Source organism: Simochromis diagramma, unplaced genomic scaffold (assembly GCF_900408965.1).
Source record: "Simochromis diagramma unplaced genomic scaffold, fSimDia1.1 OVJJ01000304.1, whole genome shotgun sequence".
Taxonomy (NCBI): domain Eukaryota; kingdom Metazoa; phylum Chordata; class Actinopteri; order Cichliformes; family Cichlidae; genus Simochromis; species Simochromis diagramma.
In genome coordinates this window covers 5,921,581-5,938,135 of record NW_024387030.1, presented here as the reverse complement: position 1 = coordinate 5,938,135, position 16,555 = coordinate 5,921,581, and the positions used below count along the sequence as shown (strand labels likewise).

At 39.9% G+C, this 16,555-nt stretch overlaps 1 protein-coding gene across 15 annotated transcripts in view; it reads right to left on the bottom strand.

Moving 5' to 3' along the window:
* tnika (TRAF2 and NCK interacting kinase a) overlaps nt 1-16,355 on the bottom strand; it is a 55,269-nt gene extending 38,914 nt beyond the window's left edge. For 9 of the 15 annotated variants that reach the window (XM_040042918.1, XM_040042922.1, XM_040042925.1 and 6 more), the window contains exons 1-2: nt 15,930-16,354; nt 5,490-5,555 (exon numbers count right to left, since the gene is read on the bottom strand). In XM_040042918.1, the coding sequence (XP_039898852.1) occupies nt 5,490-5,555; nt 15,930-15,986 (123 nt within the window). In that variant the 5' untranslated portion in view covers nt 15,987-16,354. Of the gene's footprint in view, nt 1-5,489; nt 5,556-15,929 lie in introns of all 15 variants that reach the window. The other 6 variants (XM_040042912.1, XM_040042913.1, XM_040042914.1 and 3 more) reach the window with 1 other exon arrangement.
* Between the last annotated feature and the right edge of the window lie 200 nt (nt 16,356-16,555).

Sequence of the window (16,555 nt, the reverse complement as noted above, 5' to 3'; positions counted from 1 at the left end):
TACCACTGTGCTTATGGTGGATGCTAAATCTATGAACATCTACAGTGTGATTTGCAAAAGAATTACATTTATACCCAAATAAAACACTCACATTACAAAAATATTGTATTATACTAAGCTGCCTGGCATCTAGTCAAACTAGAACATGTCACGGTAAAGTGTAATTATTGATCAATCATTCAGTTTTTACATATTCCTTTAGATAAAATAAAATGAATTTAAATCTTGTAAGAATACACTGTCACAATGGTGAAAACAAACATGGAAATAGGTTTTCCTGATTCAGCAACAAGGCTGGTTCCAGCTTCTTAAAGGGGATTTGTGCTTTTTCTTTGTCTTTATGATATGGGCTTGGCAAAACAAGCTCTAGACATTATCTTGAGCTCTCTGACGTTACTTACCATTATACCCCAAAACCAAAAAAAAAATCACCATTTGCAGAATGTGCAAAATAAAAAGACAAAATAAAAAAAGGCCATATATTTTAGACTTCATTCTATCTCCAACCGCGCCAGTTAAAGTGTTTTCGATGTGACTAGTATTAGAAGGAAATTCATAAATCTTCAATTAACCCAAATATTTGGCATTCAAATTACAAACCTGTTAACTTCACAATCAATACTTGATAGTTAACCTTTGTTAAAAATCAACTGAAATGGAGCGGAAGGCACATTCCTCACAACACGTAATGCCAACCACTCATATGTCGTGTTGCCAATTTTAGCACGATCCAAGAATGACTAGTTTCAAAGAGATACAAACTGTATATGTGTATATGCTTGCTTTTGCTTGATCTTCTTTCCTGCTGTGAAACACTAGCTGGCGGAGTTTAGAACATCAAACAAGAGGAGTAAATGAAGTCACTCTATCTATCATACTGTTTTGAAGTCTTTTATGCCAGACTTTCTTACTTCATGCTGCTTCTCTGAGATATGTGTGTTCGTGTGTTCGTGTGTTCCGTGTCTGCGTGTGTGTGTGTGTTAAAAAGGAGTCTGTGGCAAGCGTGCAGAGGGAAAAATCTCCCATGGTCCTTTGCTGCGTGACTTCCAGCAGATAAGGAAGATAAAAAAGAAACACCTTTGAAGTTTTATTCAGTTCCTTAAGAGGGCAGGGAGGGAGGAGGAGGAGGAGAAGAACCGGGGAGGGGAGCAAGACAGGCAGAGCACTGCAGGTAAAAAAACAACAACAACAAAAAAACACAACAAAAACACAACTATGGACAGAGGAGGAGGGAGAGAGAAAGTGATTAATCCTAATCTACGTTCTTTTTGTCTCTTTACATGCCAAGATAACAAGATTAGCTGTGAAGACTTCACTGATGTCTGACCTGAATCTGTGCATCATTTTCAGGATAAGTGAAACCCATGACATTTTCAGAAGAATACACACGACCTTGACTGCTGAACACATGAAAGGAGCATACACAGTGACAAGAGGAAATGTCAGACACTGCACAATCCTTGTATACACATTGATTTAGACACACGTACACCAGTGCAATAACCGGAAACCATGCAGGTGCTCTCTTTACAGCAACACTGTCACAGTGGGTGAGCATACACTAGAAAAGCCCACACGGCCCAGGTCCCCAACTGTCACGTCTTCTTCACTGTGTGTGTGTGTGTGTGTGTGTCTTTCAGACTGACTAGTGAATATTTAAAGAGGGTGCAGTAAGCAGCAGCAGCAGCAGCAGCAGAGTGGATGTGTTCTGCCACCAGAGAGAAAAAGACTGGTCGCCTTCTTTCCACTTATTTTTACTGCTTCCTCACTGTGTGAAGACAGCAAAGTCACAGAGAGGGGAGGGGCCGATATGTGCAAACAACACACACACAAACACACGCAAAAGTATAAAATGGTTTATTGCTGTGAAGGCCAAGGAGACAGTTGATGAGATGATGTATATGGGTGTCACACATCCATGCATGTGTGTGAATGCGTGTATCAGTTTGCGCTCCTGTGACCATGATATGATTAGTTGCCATCTCTAGTTGTCTTTTTGCCCATCAAGCTGAAAAATCACTTCTCCCACGGGAATGGCAAGAAACTGTGATTAATCAATTAGCTGATCAATAACCCTGTCAGTCAATAAGGCAACCTGTCAGTTTCTTCCTATGTCCTATAGTACCAAAAGAGGTGAGGAGTCTTTCCTCATTTGGAGAAGTACAGCTGACATAAAATATTCACAGGCATCAGGAAGAAAGAAAGGAAGACGGACATAACAGAAGTATTATAAGTATAACAAGAGAGTGAGTGGAGGTGATGGCTAAATAAAGGGAATAAAAGTGGGGAATACAGATGAGGCACAGGGACAACAGTGAAATCTAAAGGAGGAAGCCGAGAGAGTGGAAGATGAAGAGAGAGGGAAGTGGAGAGAGAAGGTATTTAATTATTCAGCATTACCCATGTTCTCTATTTATGGCCCTTTTAAACCTGGCAGTAGAAGCTATATATATGCACATACTGTAGGCACACTGTCCCCCCTTAAGTAGAGTTCACTGGGGATGTTTCAACACAGAAAACAGAGGAAACAAAAGAATGAACGTGATTATATATTGATAAGAGAAATCCACAAAAGCAAAAGGATGAAAAGTAAGAAGATGTGCAGGCAGAGGAGGAAGAACTACCAAACATAACCACCATGGATCTCTCATGTGAGAGGAGTGAAGGCAGGGTAAAATTATTTTCTATCATTGGCTACGTCTCTGAACTATTTCTGCTGTCAAAGAAACTACAACAAAAATGATAATGTGGATAGATAGTTTTTTATTGTGATAAGATTTTAGGCATATATAAGAAGGAAAGGAGTGAAAGAGAGATGGTGGAAAGAGAACTGAGAGCCAGATCTGTATCATTTAACTAGATGGAGTAATGGAATTGCTGATAAACCTGTTATCTCTTGCTCACAGGCACACAAACGTGGAACTATGTGGCACATTAGTGCCCTTCTTTAACCAATAATATAAAACAATGCTGCTATCACACACACAAATGGATGCACAAAACCATGCATGCATAGTAAACCTATAGCTTCACTATACACATAGTTCACAGAGTGCAATTTACTACAGCAGAATAAGGCAAACTCATTTTGTGTTTTTCCTGCTGTAGGAATAGAATTGAGAAAACACTCTTTTTTTTTACTTTTTCTTATAAATCTTTCTATTCAGTTAAAGTGTAGATGTAAAAATGCCTTAAAACTTATTAAAAAATGAAAACTTATTAAAGTTTTAATAACCTCAAAGCTATCTTTATTTTTTTTTTTCATCCATATGATTTTTTTTACTTGTTATTTATGGTTTATTTGAAACTGTAGCACACCACAAATCAAGGCATAACTTGTTAACTTGTACTCTGTGATCACATAAACATCAGAAAAACTGGCCCCTGAGCAACTTGAATCTATTTTGGGAATCAAAACGAAGAGTCAAATCATTTTTGCAGTCTGTCTGACTCTTATCTTCTTCTGCTCTTTTCATCTGAGCGAAAAAAGGCAAACTGCACAGCACGCTGACAAGGATTCACTGATGCAGAACAGAGATACCACAGCTCTAAAGAATGATATTGTCCTGTGTTATTTTTCTCATATAACAAGTGTTTAAAATGATTCAGAACGAGCCAGAGCAATTCCACTTCACTAATACCCGCCAGGCTGAAGGTCAGTTTATCATCTCAGTGAGTCAGAGGTTCACCTGCTCAAAAAACGTTGATCCTCTTCAGGCAGCCTGCCTGAAAGAGGAACCTCAGCTGTGTGAGAAATTTAAAATAGATGACATTTTTGCTCAAGTGACTCTGCTGCTTATCTCTGTGTATGAGACTGATCTTTCCTAGTTTAAGCTGTATTTATAGAGCACTGAACAGGATGATATTTGAAGTTTAATCTTTTTTCTGCTGTGTTTGTCCCTTTCATACAGCTATTATGACAGATAGGCCTTCATTTTTTTCATTAAAATTAAACTGGCTGTCCAAAATCTAAATATATGAGGATTCATATCACATATGAAAAAAGAAACCGGAAAACCCAACAGCCAATTACCATTCTGAGAAGAGAAACAACACTTCAAACCTCATTATCATCCTAAATTTGATCCCATTGTTACAGTTTTCAACACGCAGCACAGTTTGCTTTGTAAGCATTTCCAGGCACATACTTTTACCACCAAGAGTAACCATTATTCTCAAGCCATTTGTCATTAAATTTGCATTCCCCCACTTCCATACAGTAACAAAGAGGAATGACTAGCAAGCCCTTTTTCCTAATCATCACATTCCAGCCTGGCACTGAGCCTATGATTCTTTTTTTAGCCACAAAAATAAGCTAATTTATCAAATCAGCTTAATTGTTAAATAAATACGGGTGAGTGGGACTGTAAAGTATAGCCTTAACAAAGCACTCACATTGTGTGAGGTAAATGCGTATCAGAGGGGGGAAAGCGGCGTGTGTGTGTGTGTGTGTGTGTGTGTGTGTGTGTGTGTGTGTGTGTGTGTGTGTGTGTGTGTGTGCGTGTGTGGTGTGTGTGTGTGTGTGTGTGTGTGTCACGGAAAATTTCTTGGTCAAGTGACTGAAAAAGTTTAAGACCAACCTGGGCCTGAAGTTTCAAACAATATTTTTATTATTATTATTTATTTATTTGTAGACTAAAAAAAATAAAGATTCTACTGGTTATTATTATTTCTATGTTTTTCGTCCTTTCTGGATCTTACAAACAACCACACACACACACATATTTTTAGAAGTGTGGATAAGCATGTCTGACCTTTGTCTGACCTTTCATTTGGTTAAATAGGCTCCTCTCCATCACCACCTGACCGTAAGTCTCTGGTTCATTAGACACGTCCTCAAGCACACAAAATACATGCACTGAAGGCTTTCAGAGTCAGAGGCTGTCCACATATTTTATTAGTCCATATATTTAAACATATTTATTCCAACTAGGGGTCATTAAACAGAGTGACACAGGCTGCTTCCCTATCCTGCAGAGAGGCAAAATAAAGCAGCAGAATCAGGAAAAGGAAGCAAGGAACAGAGAACGACAGGCTGTCATGAAGAGAAGAGGAAGCTCAGACAGTGACATGGACTGAGAGATTCTGTTTAAATAACTGTGGGAAACAGCTGAGCCCATCTGACAACAAAAAGCACAAACCACAGTGATGTCACAAATGCAGACCGACTTAGCACGAGTACTTCCTGTGTCCCAGAAAAACCTCAAAAGGTTAAAGCATTGCTGAGATAAGAGAGGTCTAAAAACAGTAAAGAGAGTAAAGTGTTATTTAAAGGGACAAGAAAAATTAGCAGGTTATCGTACTTTTACACATCTACAGTTTCACCACAGCTGTGGGGTTTCTTTTATCTCCTGTATTATTTCCTATGCTACTTCATTTACATTGTCTTTCTTTGTTTCACGCGGGCTACTTGCAGAGGCTAAATAAAAAACTGATAAGAATGAGGCGCATGCTATCAGAACGACATTCTTAGTGTATATAAGTCTCACCTTATACACCTGCCCATATGTGCCATTTCCCACCAGCTCAACCAGCTCAAAGATGCCAACGGGATCCTGTAAATTCAAAGAAAAGACAGTGGAATGGTTAGAATACAGACACTCAGCTCTACATAACCTTAAAAACAAACTCAGATTGTTTGAATGCAATAAGGTATGGCATATGTTTGCACAGAAAAGCCTTCAGCTGGTCTAAGTCTTAGGTACAGGAAGAGACAGCTTCACAGCTGCCAGATGAATTGTCTAGAAATTTTAATCAGATGGTGATCAGAGATGAGTCTAAAGAGAAGAAAATGAGCAGTGATATGGGGGTTTAAGTAACTTTACATCCAGCGCCATCATCAACAAAAGGATTACATTCCCTCCAGCTTCATCTTATGTTTATTGCTCAGTGATAAATGTTAGCATGTTAACAGACAAACTATATCTACTTAACATCAACATACTGTAATTCTGAGCATGCTAGCATGTTGATGTTGCATGCAGCGTTGAGTCTTTTAATCCATATTACAACAGTGGGCATGTATTCTAAACAGTGCAGGTAGTTTAAATGAGCAGTAATGTCTCAGTAAAGCTCCCAGAGTGTTGATACACTATTCTGAAATGCAGTGCTGGATTGCTTTAGGCATGCATCCAGACTAGCTAATAATTTAAGCCCACAGTCGCTAGGTTGCCAACACAACTCAACGCATCTTTGAAAAGGAGCAGCTTGAACTGAGCATAAAACCCACTGACCCTGTGCACACACACACACACACACACACCTCCCCCTTCCTTTCTGCTGCACGTTGCTACGGCATTCCAACAATAGCTGGCATTTACCCTCTCCTTCCTTCTCTCTCTCTTTCTTTCTCCCTGTCTCTTTCACACTCTCTCTGCTCCTCCAGCTTCTGTTTTCCAACCAGCTGAAGTCCATCTATGTCTGTCTCACTCTTTTATCTGCACTTTGCTCTCATTCCAACAGTGAATGAGGTTCAGAGTTCCAGAAACACTGAGGTCCTTTTACCAGCTTTACCAGCTTTTCTCCCCGCCGCTGTCATTCACAAGTTTGATAAATGTGGCCATCATTCATCAATACATCAACTGTCCTCAACCAGAACGCTGGAGCTATTCTTGAGGTTTTATTCACTCGACATGTTCATGATGACAACACAATAAAGCATGTAATCTTACAATGATAGTTCCGACTTTTGAAAATGTCATTACCAGCTCACTGGAATGTGGATTACAGTATGTTACAGCCAACTCTACTGGGTGTTCAAATAAATCTTTGATCTGTTTTTTATATTCCATTCTTCTTTTAGAGCAAAAGAAGATGTTTAAAAATGTGATTCTTCAACTGGGGGCAAAGCTAAAGGCTTATTTCATTGCTGATTCACCAAAAATAAACTGCACTATTATGTAGATCTACACTGGGACTCATACAAACCTAAAGAACAGAGAGTTTTACACAATACTCCTTTCTCACAGACAATTCCCCTCTCAATAATACATCTTTTTTTTATTTCTATTCTGAACAGCCACACATGTATTCTATTTGCATCCTTGTCCCTCTTTTCTATCCTTATCACTTTCCTCCCGTCTTGCATTCGCAGTTCATCTATTTTTTTTTTATCACGTACTTTCTCTTTCTCACTGTTTGCACTTCACATTCATATCATGTCTGTGAATTTTCAATTGAACTTGCAGCTAACTTTGCTGCCATGACACGTGCGCTACCACAGTGCTAGTGAACCACATACCACAGATGAAAAAAGATTTTCCTCTGATGTTAAACAGGTAACGCTATAGCCTATTTTAAGGGGTTTGCATAAATGTTAAGACTTCTAAAATGCAATTTCTCCCTCTTCTGTTCTTCTGTCTCAACTTCCCCCTCTTCCTTCTCAGTGTCTCTGCCTTTCCCCATCCCTCCCTTTGTCTCTCTCACTCTGTCTCCATATGTTTGTTTCTGTTGGTCTCAGCAGACCTGTCAACCTGTCAGCTGTTTCTGAAGACAGGGCCTTGCGCTTTTCTTGTTCCCTTCTTCCTGTTTTCTGTCGTTTTTCACCCCTCCGTTGTGTTCTGCAGACGCCAGCACACACATGCGCTTTTCCTCGTACACAAACGCACGCGCACACATCGCAAAACTCATTCTCTCACTTTCTGTCTCAAGTACATCCTCCCGCTGTCTAGCTCTCTCACACTCTCAAAACTACATGCACACAAAAACACACACACTGTGCCAATAACACACTCCTACACAGGGATAGTGTTCAAATGTTCTAACAAGTATGAGTGGGCACAAAATGATGAGTGTATGTCTAAGTAAATGCTTGTGCACGTGAAAGAGAGAAAGTTAGAGAGAGACTGCTAGTTGCTTTTAACAGTGCTAACATGGGCATTCTGAGTGTGCATGTGACCGGTGTTGCCAGCTTATAGAGGTAGATTATTTCACCGTTTACTTTCTTTATCTCTCACTACTTCTGTGTGTGCATCTCCGTGTGTGTGTTTGACAGCTGTGTGAATCAACTCTCAGAGCTGCAAACAAAGTTCTGACAGTCTGTCTCGAGATTCATCGAAGGATGCCTTCTCGTTTCCTTTTTTGTTTACACACAACAGAAACGTTCACGTGCAAAAAAAAAGAAAAGAAAATGCATATAGGTACAAAGGCAATGCTGAAACACAAGCACTGGAAGGCACATTACACAGGCATGCACGAGACTCCTGAATGCACACAGGATGAGTTCTGTGGCTAGAAAAAAGCAGCTTTTTGATGCTTCAGTTCATACTTATCTTTAGGCTTACCCACAAAAATATAGTACAATATCATTCATATTTTAGAGGCCACTTGCAGAATCAGCTCTCGGCACGTGGCCACCTCAGACTGCATCTGCGCCTGTGCGTCTGTGGGTTGGAGTTCCCTGTAACTGAAACAATTCGGCCTACTTCCTTGTTTTGTTTTGGGGTTGTTTTTTTTTTCATTTTGTTTTCCTGCTGAGTCTTTGCCAGGGTCACATGACAGCCATATGACCCCACTGGTGGCCAATTAATCATGCTGTGCGTCTCTATAAAGCTGCTGAATAACAGTACATTAAAAATAGCTTGTGATACATTTAAAAAAAAAGTGCTCAGAGAAAGAAGAATGAGGATCCACCAACAGATGTAAAGACACCCACAGACAACTTTTGAGCAGAGGCTTCTGTCTGATGACGGTGCATTTTTTTTCTTACTTAGCTTTATTCCAGTTCAGACGCTTCTCTAAGAATTTTTCAAAGCCACAAAAGAACACGACTTCCTTTATTTTCTATAAGCCGTTACAACATGATAGAAGCATGACACTGACTGGTCACCGATAACCTTTACTGTACTTCATACAGCTTTTCTAATAAGTTAATGTAGGTAACAGCTAATTGACCAATTGTCAGCGATGACTTTATTGGCCAATAGCTATCTGCAAATCTATCACTATCAGTATTTATAACAGCTGACAAATTAAAATGTAAAAAGTAATGAGCAATTCAATAACTACACATAACAAACGTTACAGAAAAAAAACATACCGGCCGTTATATGTAATAGCAGATTTTTAAAGCACCAAATATCGGTAGCAGTATCAGTCTTAAAAATCCTATATCAGTCAGGCTCTAGTCACAAGTACATTGTATTAACTTTTGGTACAAGGGATGAATACAGTAATGGCTTGTCTCTTTTGCTCCAGACAGAGAATATTGGCCCATGAGCAGCAGAGTCCATTAATAATGGATTTTTAAGAGCAGGCCTGCAGCCCTTGTGAAAGCCACTTTACGACATGTGTGAGGACTTTTACTGACTGCATTCATTCTTTCATTCTACAGCCTAACCTTAATTCTCTCCACTACATTCCTAACTTTAACTCCTATCTAACCAAAAGCTAATCCTAGCTTTAACCTTAAAAATAATGTTAAAACCAGAGCAAATTACTCACATAAAATCGCAATCAGGTGATCTAAGCATGGCTGAATACACATGGAAACATAATCAATCTGATCAGAACAAGTTGCATGCAAAGGCCATAAGAAATGCAGCTGACTCTTAAATATATATTGCTTGCTCCAGCGGATTACAAGGCTGAGAGGTCCATGTGTAAACAAGGTAATTAAAGATTTTCAGTAGAGCTATTAATAACGAATCAACTGTTACTTACAAAGTAGACTCACCCTTCTTGAGAAGAAATGTATCACTCAATGCTTTGTTGCCTGACACATTTTGATGCATTCGAGGTATGTGAATTCCTTTGACAAAACCACACCTCGATGCCATTGTGTAAAGTCTAACCAAAGCCACTTTTACTCTCTAATGCTGTGTCTGTTTGTTCATTGTATCAGCCATATATCAGCTGTGTTATGAATTAAACCAATACTAAATCTAAAGATCACATTGCAGGATACTAGAGAGTAGTCACTAAGGTCTTTGTATGAGATTTCACTTAGTTCTGATTTCTCTTATGAGTTCAGCTCCAAACATTAGTATTCATATCAATCACACAACACAGTTACATACTTTAAAAATATGCACAAGTGACATGTGAATTCAAATTAAAAGTGGAGAGGAAAAATGAAAAATAAAATTAAGACAGAGGCAACACATTTAACACACAAAAACAGCAATACAATAAGTGAACATTAGAGTCCCGATGAAATTGAAAATAATCACTGCAGATGCTGGAAATCTAATCTATGACAGTACATTTACACGGTGACACAAACAATTATTCTTCAGGTTTAGTGAATCAGTTTGCAGCTACATCCCAATCACGCTACATTTTACCAGCTATCTTTATCTTTGTGAATGACAGACCAACAGCAGATAGCTTATTCAATGCAAAGTTTAGAGTCATATATTTATAATATAGCAGAGAAAGACAGAAGGTCTATTAAGGTTAAATCATCACATCTGAGAAGATAAGCTATGAGTATTCTGATTAAGATGACGATTTACAAAACCACTTCTCAAATTATTTGTTTAAAAAAAATTGGCTTATCAGAAAATAACAAATTCTTTCAGGTCTTTTAGCGTATTTTTATTGTACATCCCTGCTGCTAAAAAGTAAGACTTTGAAGTGTCTTTATAGTCATAACAGTCATGATTATTTCAACCAGACCCAGCAGTGAGTTGTGCAAGCTTTGCAACGAAAGCTGAGGAAATAAAATTAAAACTGCACAAATCTCTATTTTCACATCGACAATTGCTAAACTTGTATAACGTTACGCATAATGTGATGTGGGTCAAACTAACAAACCACATGACTAAGACAACTGGCAGTTGATGTGAATAGTATTGATCATCCTGTTGCAATGCTGTGTTTTGAACTTTTGGATTCTGGCAATTATTTGAATCTTTCATGATACAACTGTAAACTAAAAAAAAAACCCCACATGGCAATACTACTGGCCCAATATACAGCCCACACCCCTATACCGCAAAATTGCTCTAGAAATTCTTAAGGATTGCGACAAAGAGCTCAAGAGGTTGACTCCAGATGGCCAAAATGTGTATACCATATAAGCTGACAGTACATCCATATTGTGCTTAAAACTTATCAAATAATCCCAATGCACCCTGAGTTACTATAACATGGCTTATGTATAGTTTTGTATCGCACAACAGTACTTTAGCATTATATCACCAGCCTTTATGCAGTAAAAGTTAAACTCAAAATGTTACTTTTTACACTCACCAAGATCAAGATTTTTGCCAAGCTCATATATACCTATTGTATATCTGTAGTATATCTTTCTGTGCATTAGCCAGTGACCAGGTGAGTGCAGTTAATTTTTGTAGAAAGTGATTTTCAGAGATGTGAGGTGGATTGAATTAGGGACTCTAAGAGGATGATAGGAGTCATGCTGGGGCCAGCTTTGCCTCTTATAAAACCACTTACACTTAACAACACAGCTCAACACTGCTTGTTTTTACAAGGAGATGTCGTTGTAGCCCAATTCCCAGTACATCTCACCCAGACATGTACAGTACATTAGCAGGAGTCCACTTCTAATCACAGATTAACAGGCCACTGAAGAGGGTACACGCTGCAGGGTTTGTTCTGCAATGCAACAGAACCTCTCGCCACCCGATTCTGCCAACTTGCAATCTCACACCTTTCCCTATCCCCATTTGCCCATCACTCCTCCCCTTCTGCATGAATTGCTTTTCTACATCCCTCTGTCATTTCAATACATTTTTCTTCCCTTGCTGCCCTGCACAATGTGAGTGCAACACAATGGAGGGATCACTCCTATTATGGACTTGTCTGCATGCACATGATTCCTTCAAACACTTCAGATCAAGTGTAAGTGTGCACTTGTGCGTCACTGAATGAGAGGGGTGAAAAAGGAAGCTAGTATGTGGTGCAGTGCATACTTTCAAACATGCTGGAATAGAACACATTCGATATGTTGCACTTTGACTGTTTTAAGTCATGGAACTGGAGCTCTTGATGTTTTTCATGATGTTTGCCATGCATAATGCAAACCAGGAGTTTACAAACTCACGGAGGACATCAAGGTGGCTACGTGCATCTTTTTTATACAGTCTACATTTGGTTTTTGTCAAGCACTTCTAAGAAGTCGTTTAGAAAACAGACAGTGCGGTCAGTGCTTACACACAACAAACTACTCATGTGAGGTTTGCCAAGGAATCCTTTCCTACATCTTTTCTTGGCTCACTTACTTTTTTCCTGAAATGAGCTAGCAAGTTGCAAGAAGCAAAATACCAGCATTTATTAATTTGATATCATAGTTTTATATACTGATTATTACATTTTTAAAGGATTTTAATCATTCATAAACACACACAAAATGTGTAATACATAGTTTACAACACTAAAATAGTTGAAGGCACATAACTGTTTACAACAACTCTTTCAGGTACCATATCATAAGTGATGGTTTTTATAGATCTAATAAAGTACAATAATTAAAATGTGCCCATCAATCCTTATAGATGCTTACAAATATATTATGGTATGTTATAAATAATTAATTAACTATAATAATAATAAAAGCTACACTGGAGGGCTTAAATAAGTAAAACATGCATGCAGACCACAACTACTTATACATTTTAATACTTATGGCAGGGAATTAAAGCTTTAATCTAACTCCATTAGTGACTTGAGGGGGAAAAAATAGGTCAACTAGAAGCAGGCAGGCACAGTGGAAGGGAGGGTGGGAGGGAGAGGGGCATTTCTCAGCGACAGTCTGCCATACAGTATATAGACTATTCATGAATAAGCTCTGTGTAAGCCTTGGGCACTCCTGTGGCCCCGTTACTATGGAGTCCATAGTGAGGGGCAGAGGAATGTGGCCTTACTGGGCAACAGGGATTGAGAGGGAGGGAGAGGCTCTAGAGATGGGTCTTTGCCTTGAACTACTTTAGTCACTGGTCACATCTCCACCTTTACCCCGAGCTCAGCCCTCTTGTCATTTTCTTCTTCCCTTCTTGGGTTCTCTCACTGTCTCTCAATGTTCCTGTAAATCTCTCTAAGCTGCCTTCATCTTCAATCCAGCTTTCTCCCTCTGCGTTTTCTCTTAGTCTTTCTCTGACCATGTCACTATCCCTTCATCCTTTCACCTTTTCTCGCTTTCATCTCAGCTTTCACACCTGACTCCCAGCACAGCACATTAGTCTACTGCCAGTATTAGTGTGTGGTGTGTGTGTCTGTGTGTGTATTACTCTGGCTGGACTTCCTGCTGGTTTGCCATCTGTTGCTCTCGTCAGCTGACTAGATGAGCTTGTGCTTCTGACGCCTCTGACCTGTGTGTGTTCGCATCACTTTGCATAAAAACCACTGTCTGTATTTAAAGAATTTTTAAAGTATTCAACCTTGTATGATGTTTTTTTATGGTTATTGCGGGTCATAGTAGGATGGGCCACAGCAGCAACATTTCTGTGAATGCCTCTAGTAAGTCTGGCCTTCCCCACTAAAATAAAACATGATGCATCTATGCAGGTGCCGCAGGGTTGATGTGTCACACCAGCAGATGTTGCAGAGACCTGACAAGGCATATGAAAACAAAGCAAGAGAGGAAAAAATGCAGAGGCAGCAAACATGAAAAGCCACTTCTTTTTCCACTTTACTTCCCACTCAATTCTGTCTGTCTCTTGTAAGTGTGTGTGTCTGTGTGATGCTCATTGTGCCTATAAGGAAGCTCTAGCCCTGGAACAGCCCCCCCCCCCCCCAACCATATACTCATATAGACTAAAACACAATGCCCCACCATCTTCACCAAGCCCAGTATTTATAAGCCCCCACTCAACCCTCCCCACCTCGTCAGAGCCAGCTGACCTACTTCCTGTCTAGCCAGTCCAGCAGTGGATGACTGTAACTTCATCTTAGACCGTGTGTGTGTCTGTCTATGTGTGTGTGCGCACGTATGTATTGCTCAGGAAGATAGGTATTGTTCGTACATGTTGAATGGACAAACCTTGGTTTGTTTAAGACTTCTCTGGAAATCATTGTTTATTTCAGCTTGTAAAACATGTTGTTCAGGTTGTGTAACTTGGTTACGGAGGAAATCACAGAAGACATTCACAACATAATATTACAAGGAAATAGCTGGAGTATAGTGTTGGGGAAAAATATTAAAATAAAAGTTTTGGCTTCCCTTAATGTAGCATTATGGTGGTAGGAAATCTCTATTCTATTTTTTCTGTTCTATTTTGTCCACTTCCATCTTTTGACTCAAGTACTATTTTTATGAAAAATATGAAAACTTTTTTTAGAGCTGCACCACTTCATCAAATGAAATATCTAACATAGGATTCTGCTCTTGCCAAAAACCTTTAAGCCTCTTAGTGTTTTGAAATCATCACTACTTTTAAGATAGTAGTAATCATTTGACATAATTACATATTCCGATACTCCTAAATGCACTTCTATGTAAAGGCAAACATGAGCATCTGCACATCAATGTAAGCTGCCTCTAAGTCACAGTGACAGACACTTGAAATCCTGCCTCCTAAAGAATAAGGCATCCATGGCTGAACTCCCACTCGCCTCCTCATTCCTCTTTCAGTGTTTCTCTGTCTGTTTTGTTCTACTCCTCTTCTTCTTTCAGATTTCTCTTTCCATTCTGTCTTTAATAGAGCTCATCCCGCTGATGAAATTTTGCTAGGCGTAAACCTGAAAAGTAGCACTTATTTTCCTAAACACTTGATTCACAATTCCTTGGAAACGTTATTCTTCTTTCAAGCAGTGCAAGGAGGTGGGCGCAGAGACATAATGCTAGGAGACAGAGCGACTGGCAGAGAGACAGGGAGGTACATTCACTCAGTCAGATAGTCAAGGTGATAGAAAAACAGGTGATGAAATTGATAGAAAAGAAATGGAATGGAGGTAGATGGATGAGTTGGTGTTAGTGGAGCAGAAACAAATAGGCGAGAAACCATGAAGCAAGCAAGAGACCAGCAAAGACAGAACCGGAGACAAAAATGGCATGTGGGCACAAACAGACGACAACTGCGCTGTGTGAGAGAGACAAAGCAAGAGGGATGTGGTTTTGTTTCTCAAAGCGGCAAACGGGTCTTTAGCTGAAGCATCCCTTACTGCTTTATGCAGTTGACTATCAGCTTGGCAGACACCTACACATTAGAAACACACGTACTGTCCAATGAAGTGAAAATACGGGTCTGCACACATAAACACAGGCTGTTTGTGTATGGCTGTCTGTTTGTGCGCACATGTGTGTGTGCGTGTGTGTGCGTATTATGGTTTACAGCACATACTGGATGAACAAAAGAACTGGCTATTGCAGCATGCAAGGCTTCAGTTGTGACTTTGAGTAGGTTACAGTGACTACAGGTAGGTTGGCACACTTGCCTCTCTCTCTTGCACACACACGCACACACACACACTGAGTAAATACCATGATGAACAGCAAAAGAGAGGAAATCTGGATGAATATGAGTTTGACTTAAAAGCAGTTTCTGTCGTGTTCTTACAATACACAAGCCAAGAGAATCAGCAGCGTGTGGTAGAAATAGGTTAAATTCCACTCTGAATCAATTCTGATGAGGCTATAATAGGCTGGCCCACTGAAAGAAGATACACAACACCCCCTATCCAGGTCAGCAAAATCACAGCCTCAACCTCAATTCAGCATCACACACAACACCGACCTTCCTGTAACTGACTTGAATGAAGATAAGCCTTCAGATGTGCGAGCCAGCTGTAATGTTAGTTAATGTCTATATATAATTTGATCTATAATTTGACACACTGTGGCGGCCCGTCTCCCGCACATCCGCCTTTTGCAGCCTCCTCTGCTCTGTGCCGGTTGTTATTCAGGGAGCACTGTCAGGTGCAAGAGGAGGAACGCGCGAGTGCACACATCAATTTTCTCACACACAGACACGCACACACACACTTTTTCTTTTTTTCTTTAACAGAAATTAAACGTAAATTAATCTTACTCTCAAAGTAGATAGGTCGATTTCGTCCAGGCTCCGTGCTGGAGAGTCACTCGCCATGATGGAGGACACAAAAAAGCGACTGTCTGTTGTCCGATATCCAGAAACGGTCTTAGCTGTCACGACTGTGTGGTCTCCTCTGCTGCTAGGTCTCTACTATTCCCCCTCTCTCTTGCACAGTGATGTGTCAATGGATGAGAAAATAATATCAGTCCCTTTCTCGTCAGCAGCTGGACGCTCCTCGGGCCTGGAGCGCACAGCTAGAGCGCAAACGCGTGGATGATAGAAAGCGATAGCACCGTGTACATCAACACTTGGAAGTCCATGTCTGCGGGATGTAGACCATACAGAGTAAGGTGAAGCAATACGGAGACTGATTTGTTTCTGGTACAGAAGCTGCTGTGACAGCCAGCCAGTAAATATAGAGAAGGAGGGAGGTGGGAGCCGCTTTCCCTCAGCAAACCACGCCTGTTACCGGGCGGGGTTTACTGAGGCAGCGAGGACTTCCAAACTTTTTTCTTCCTCATGTTTAATAGCAATGTCCTTGTACAAAAGAAAAGAAAAGAAACCGAGTGAAGATATACTTTCTGATTTTTGCTTATATTTCCCTGTGTACTTTTGATTAAATA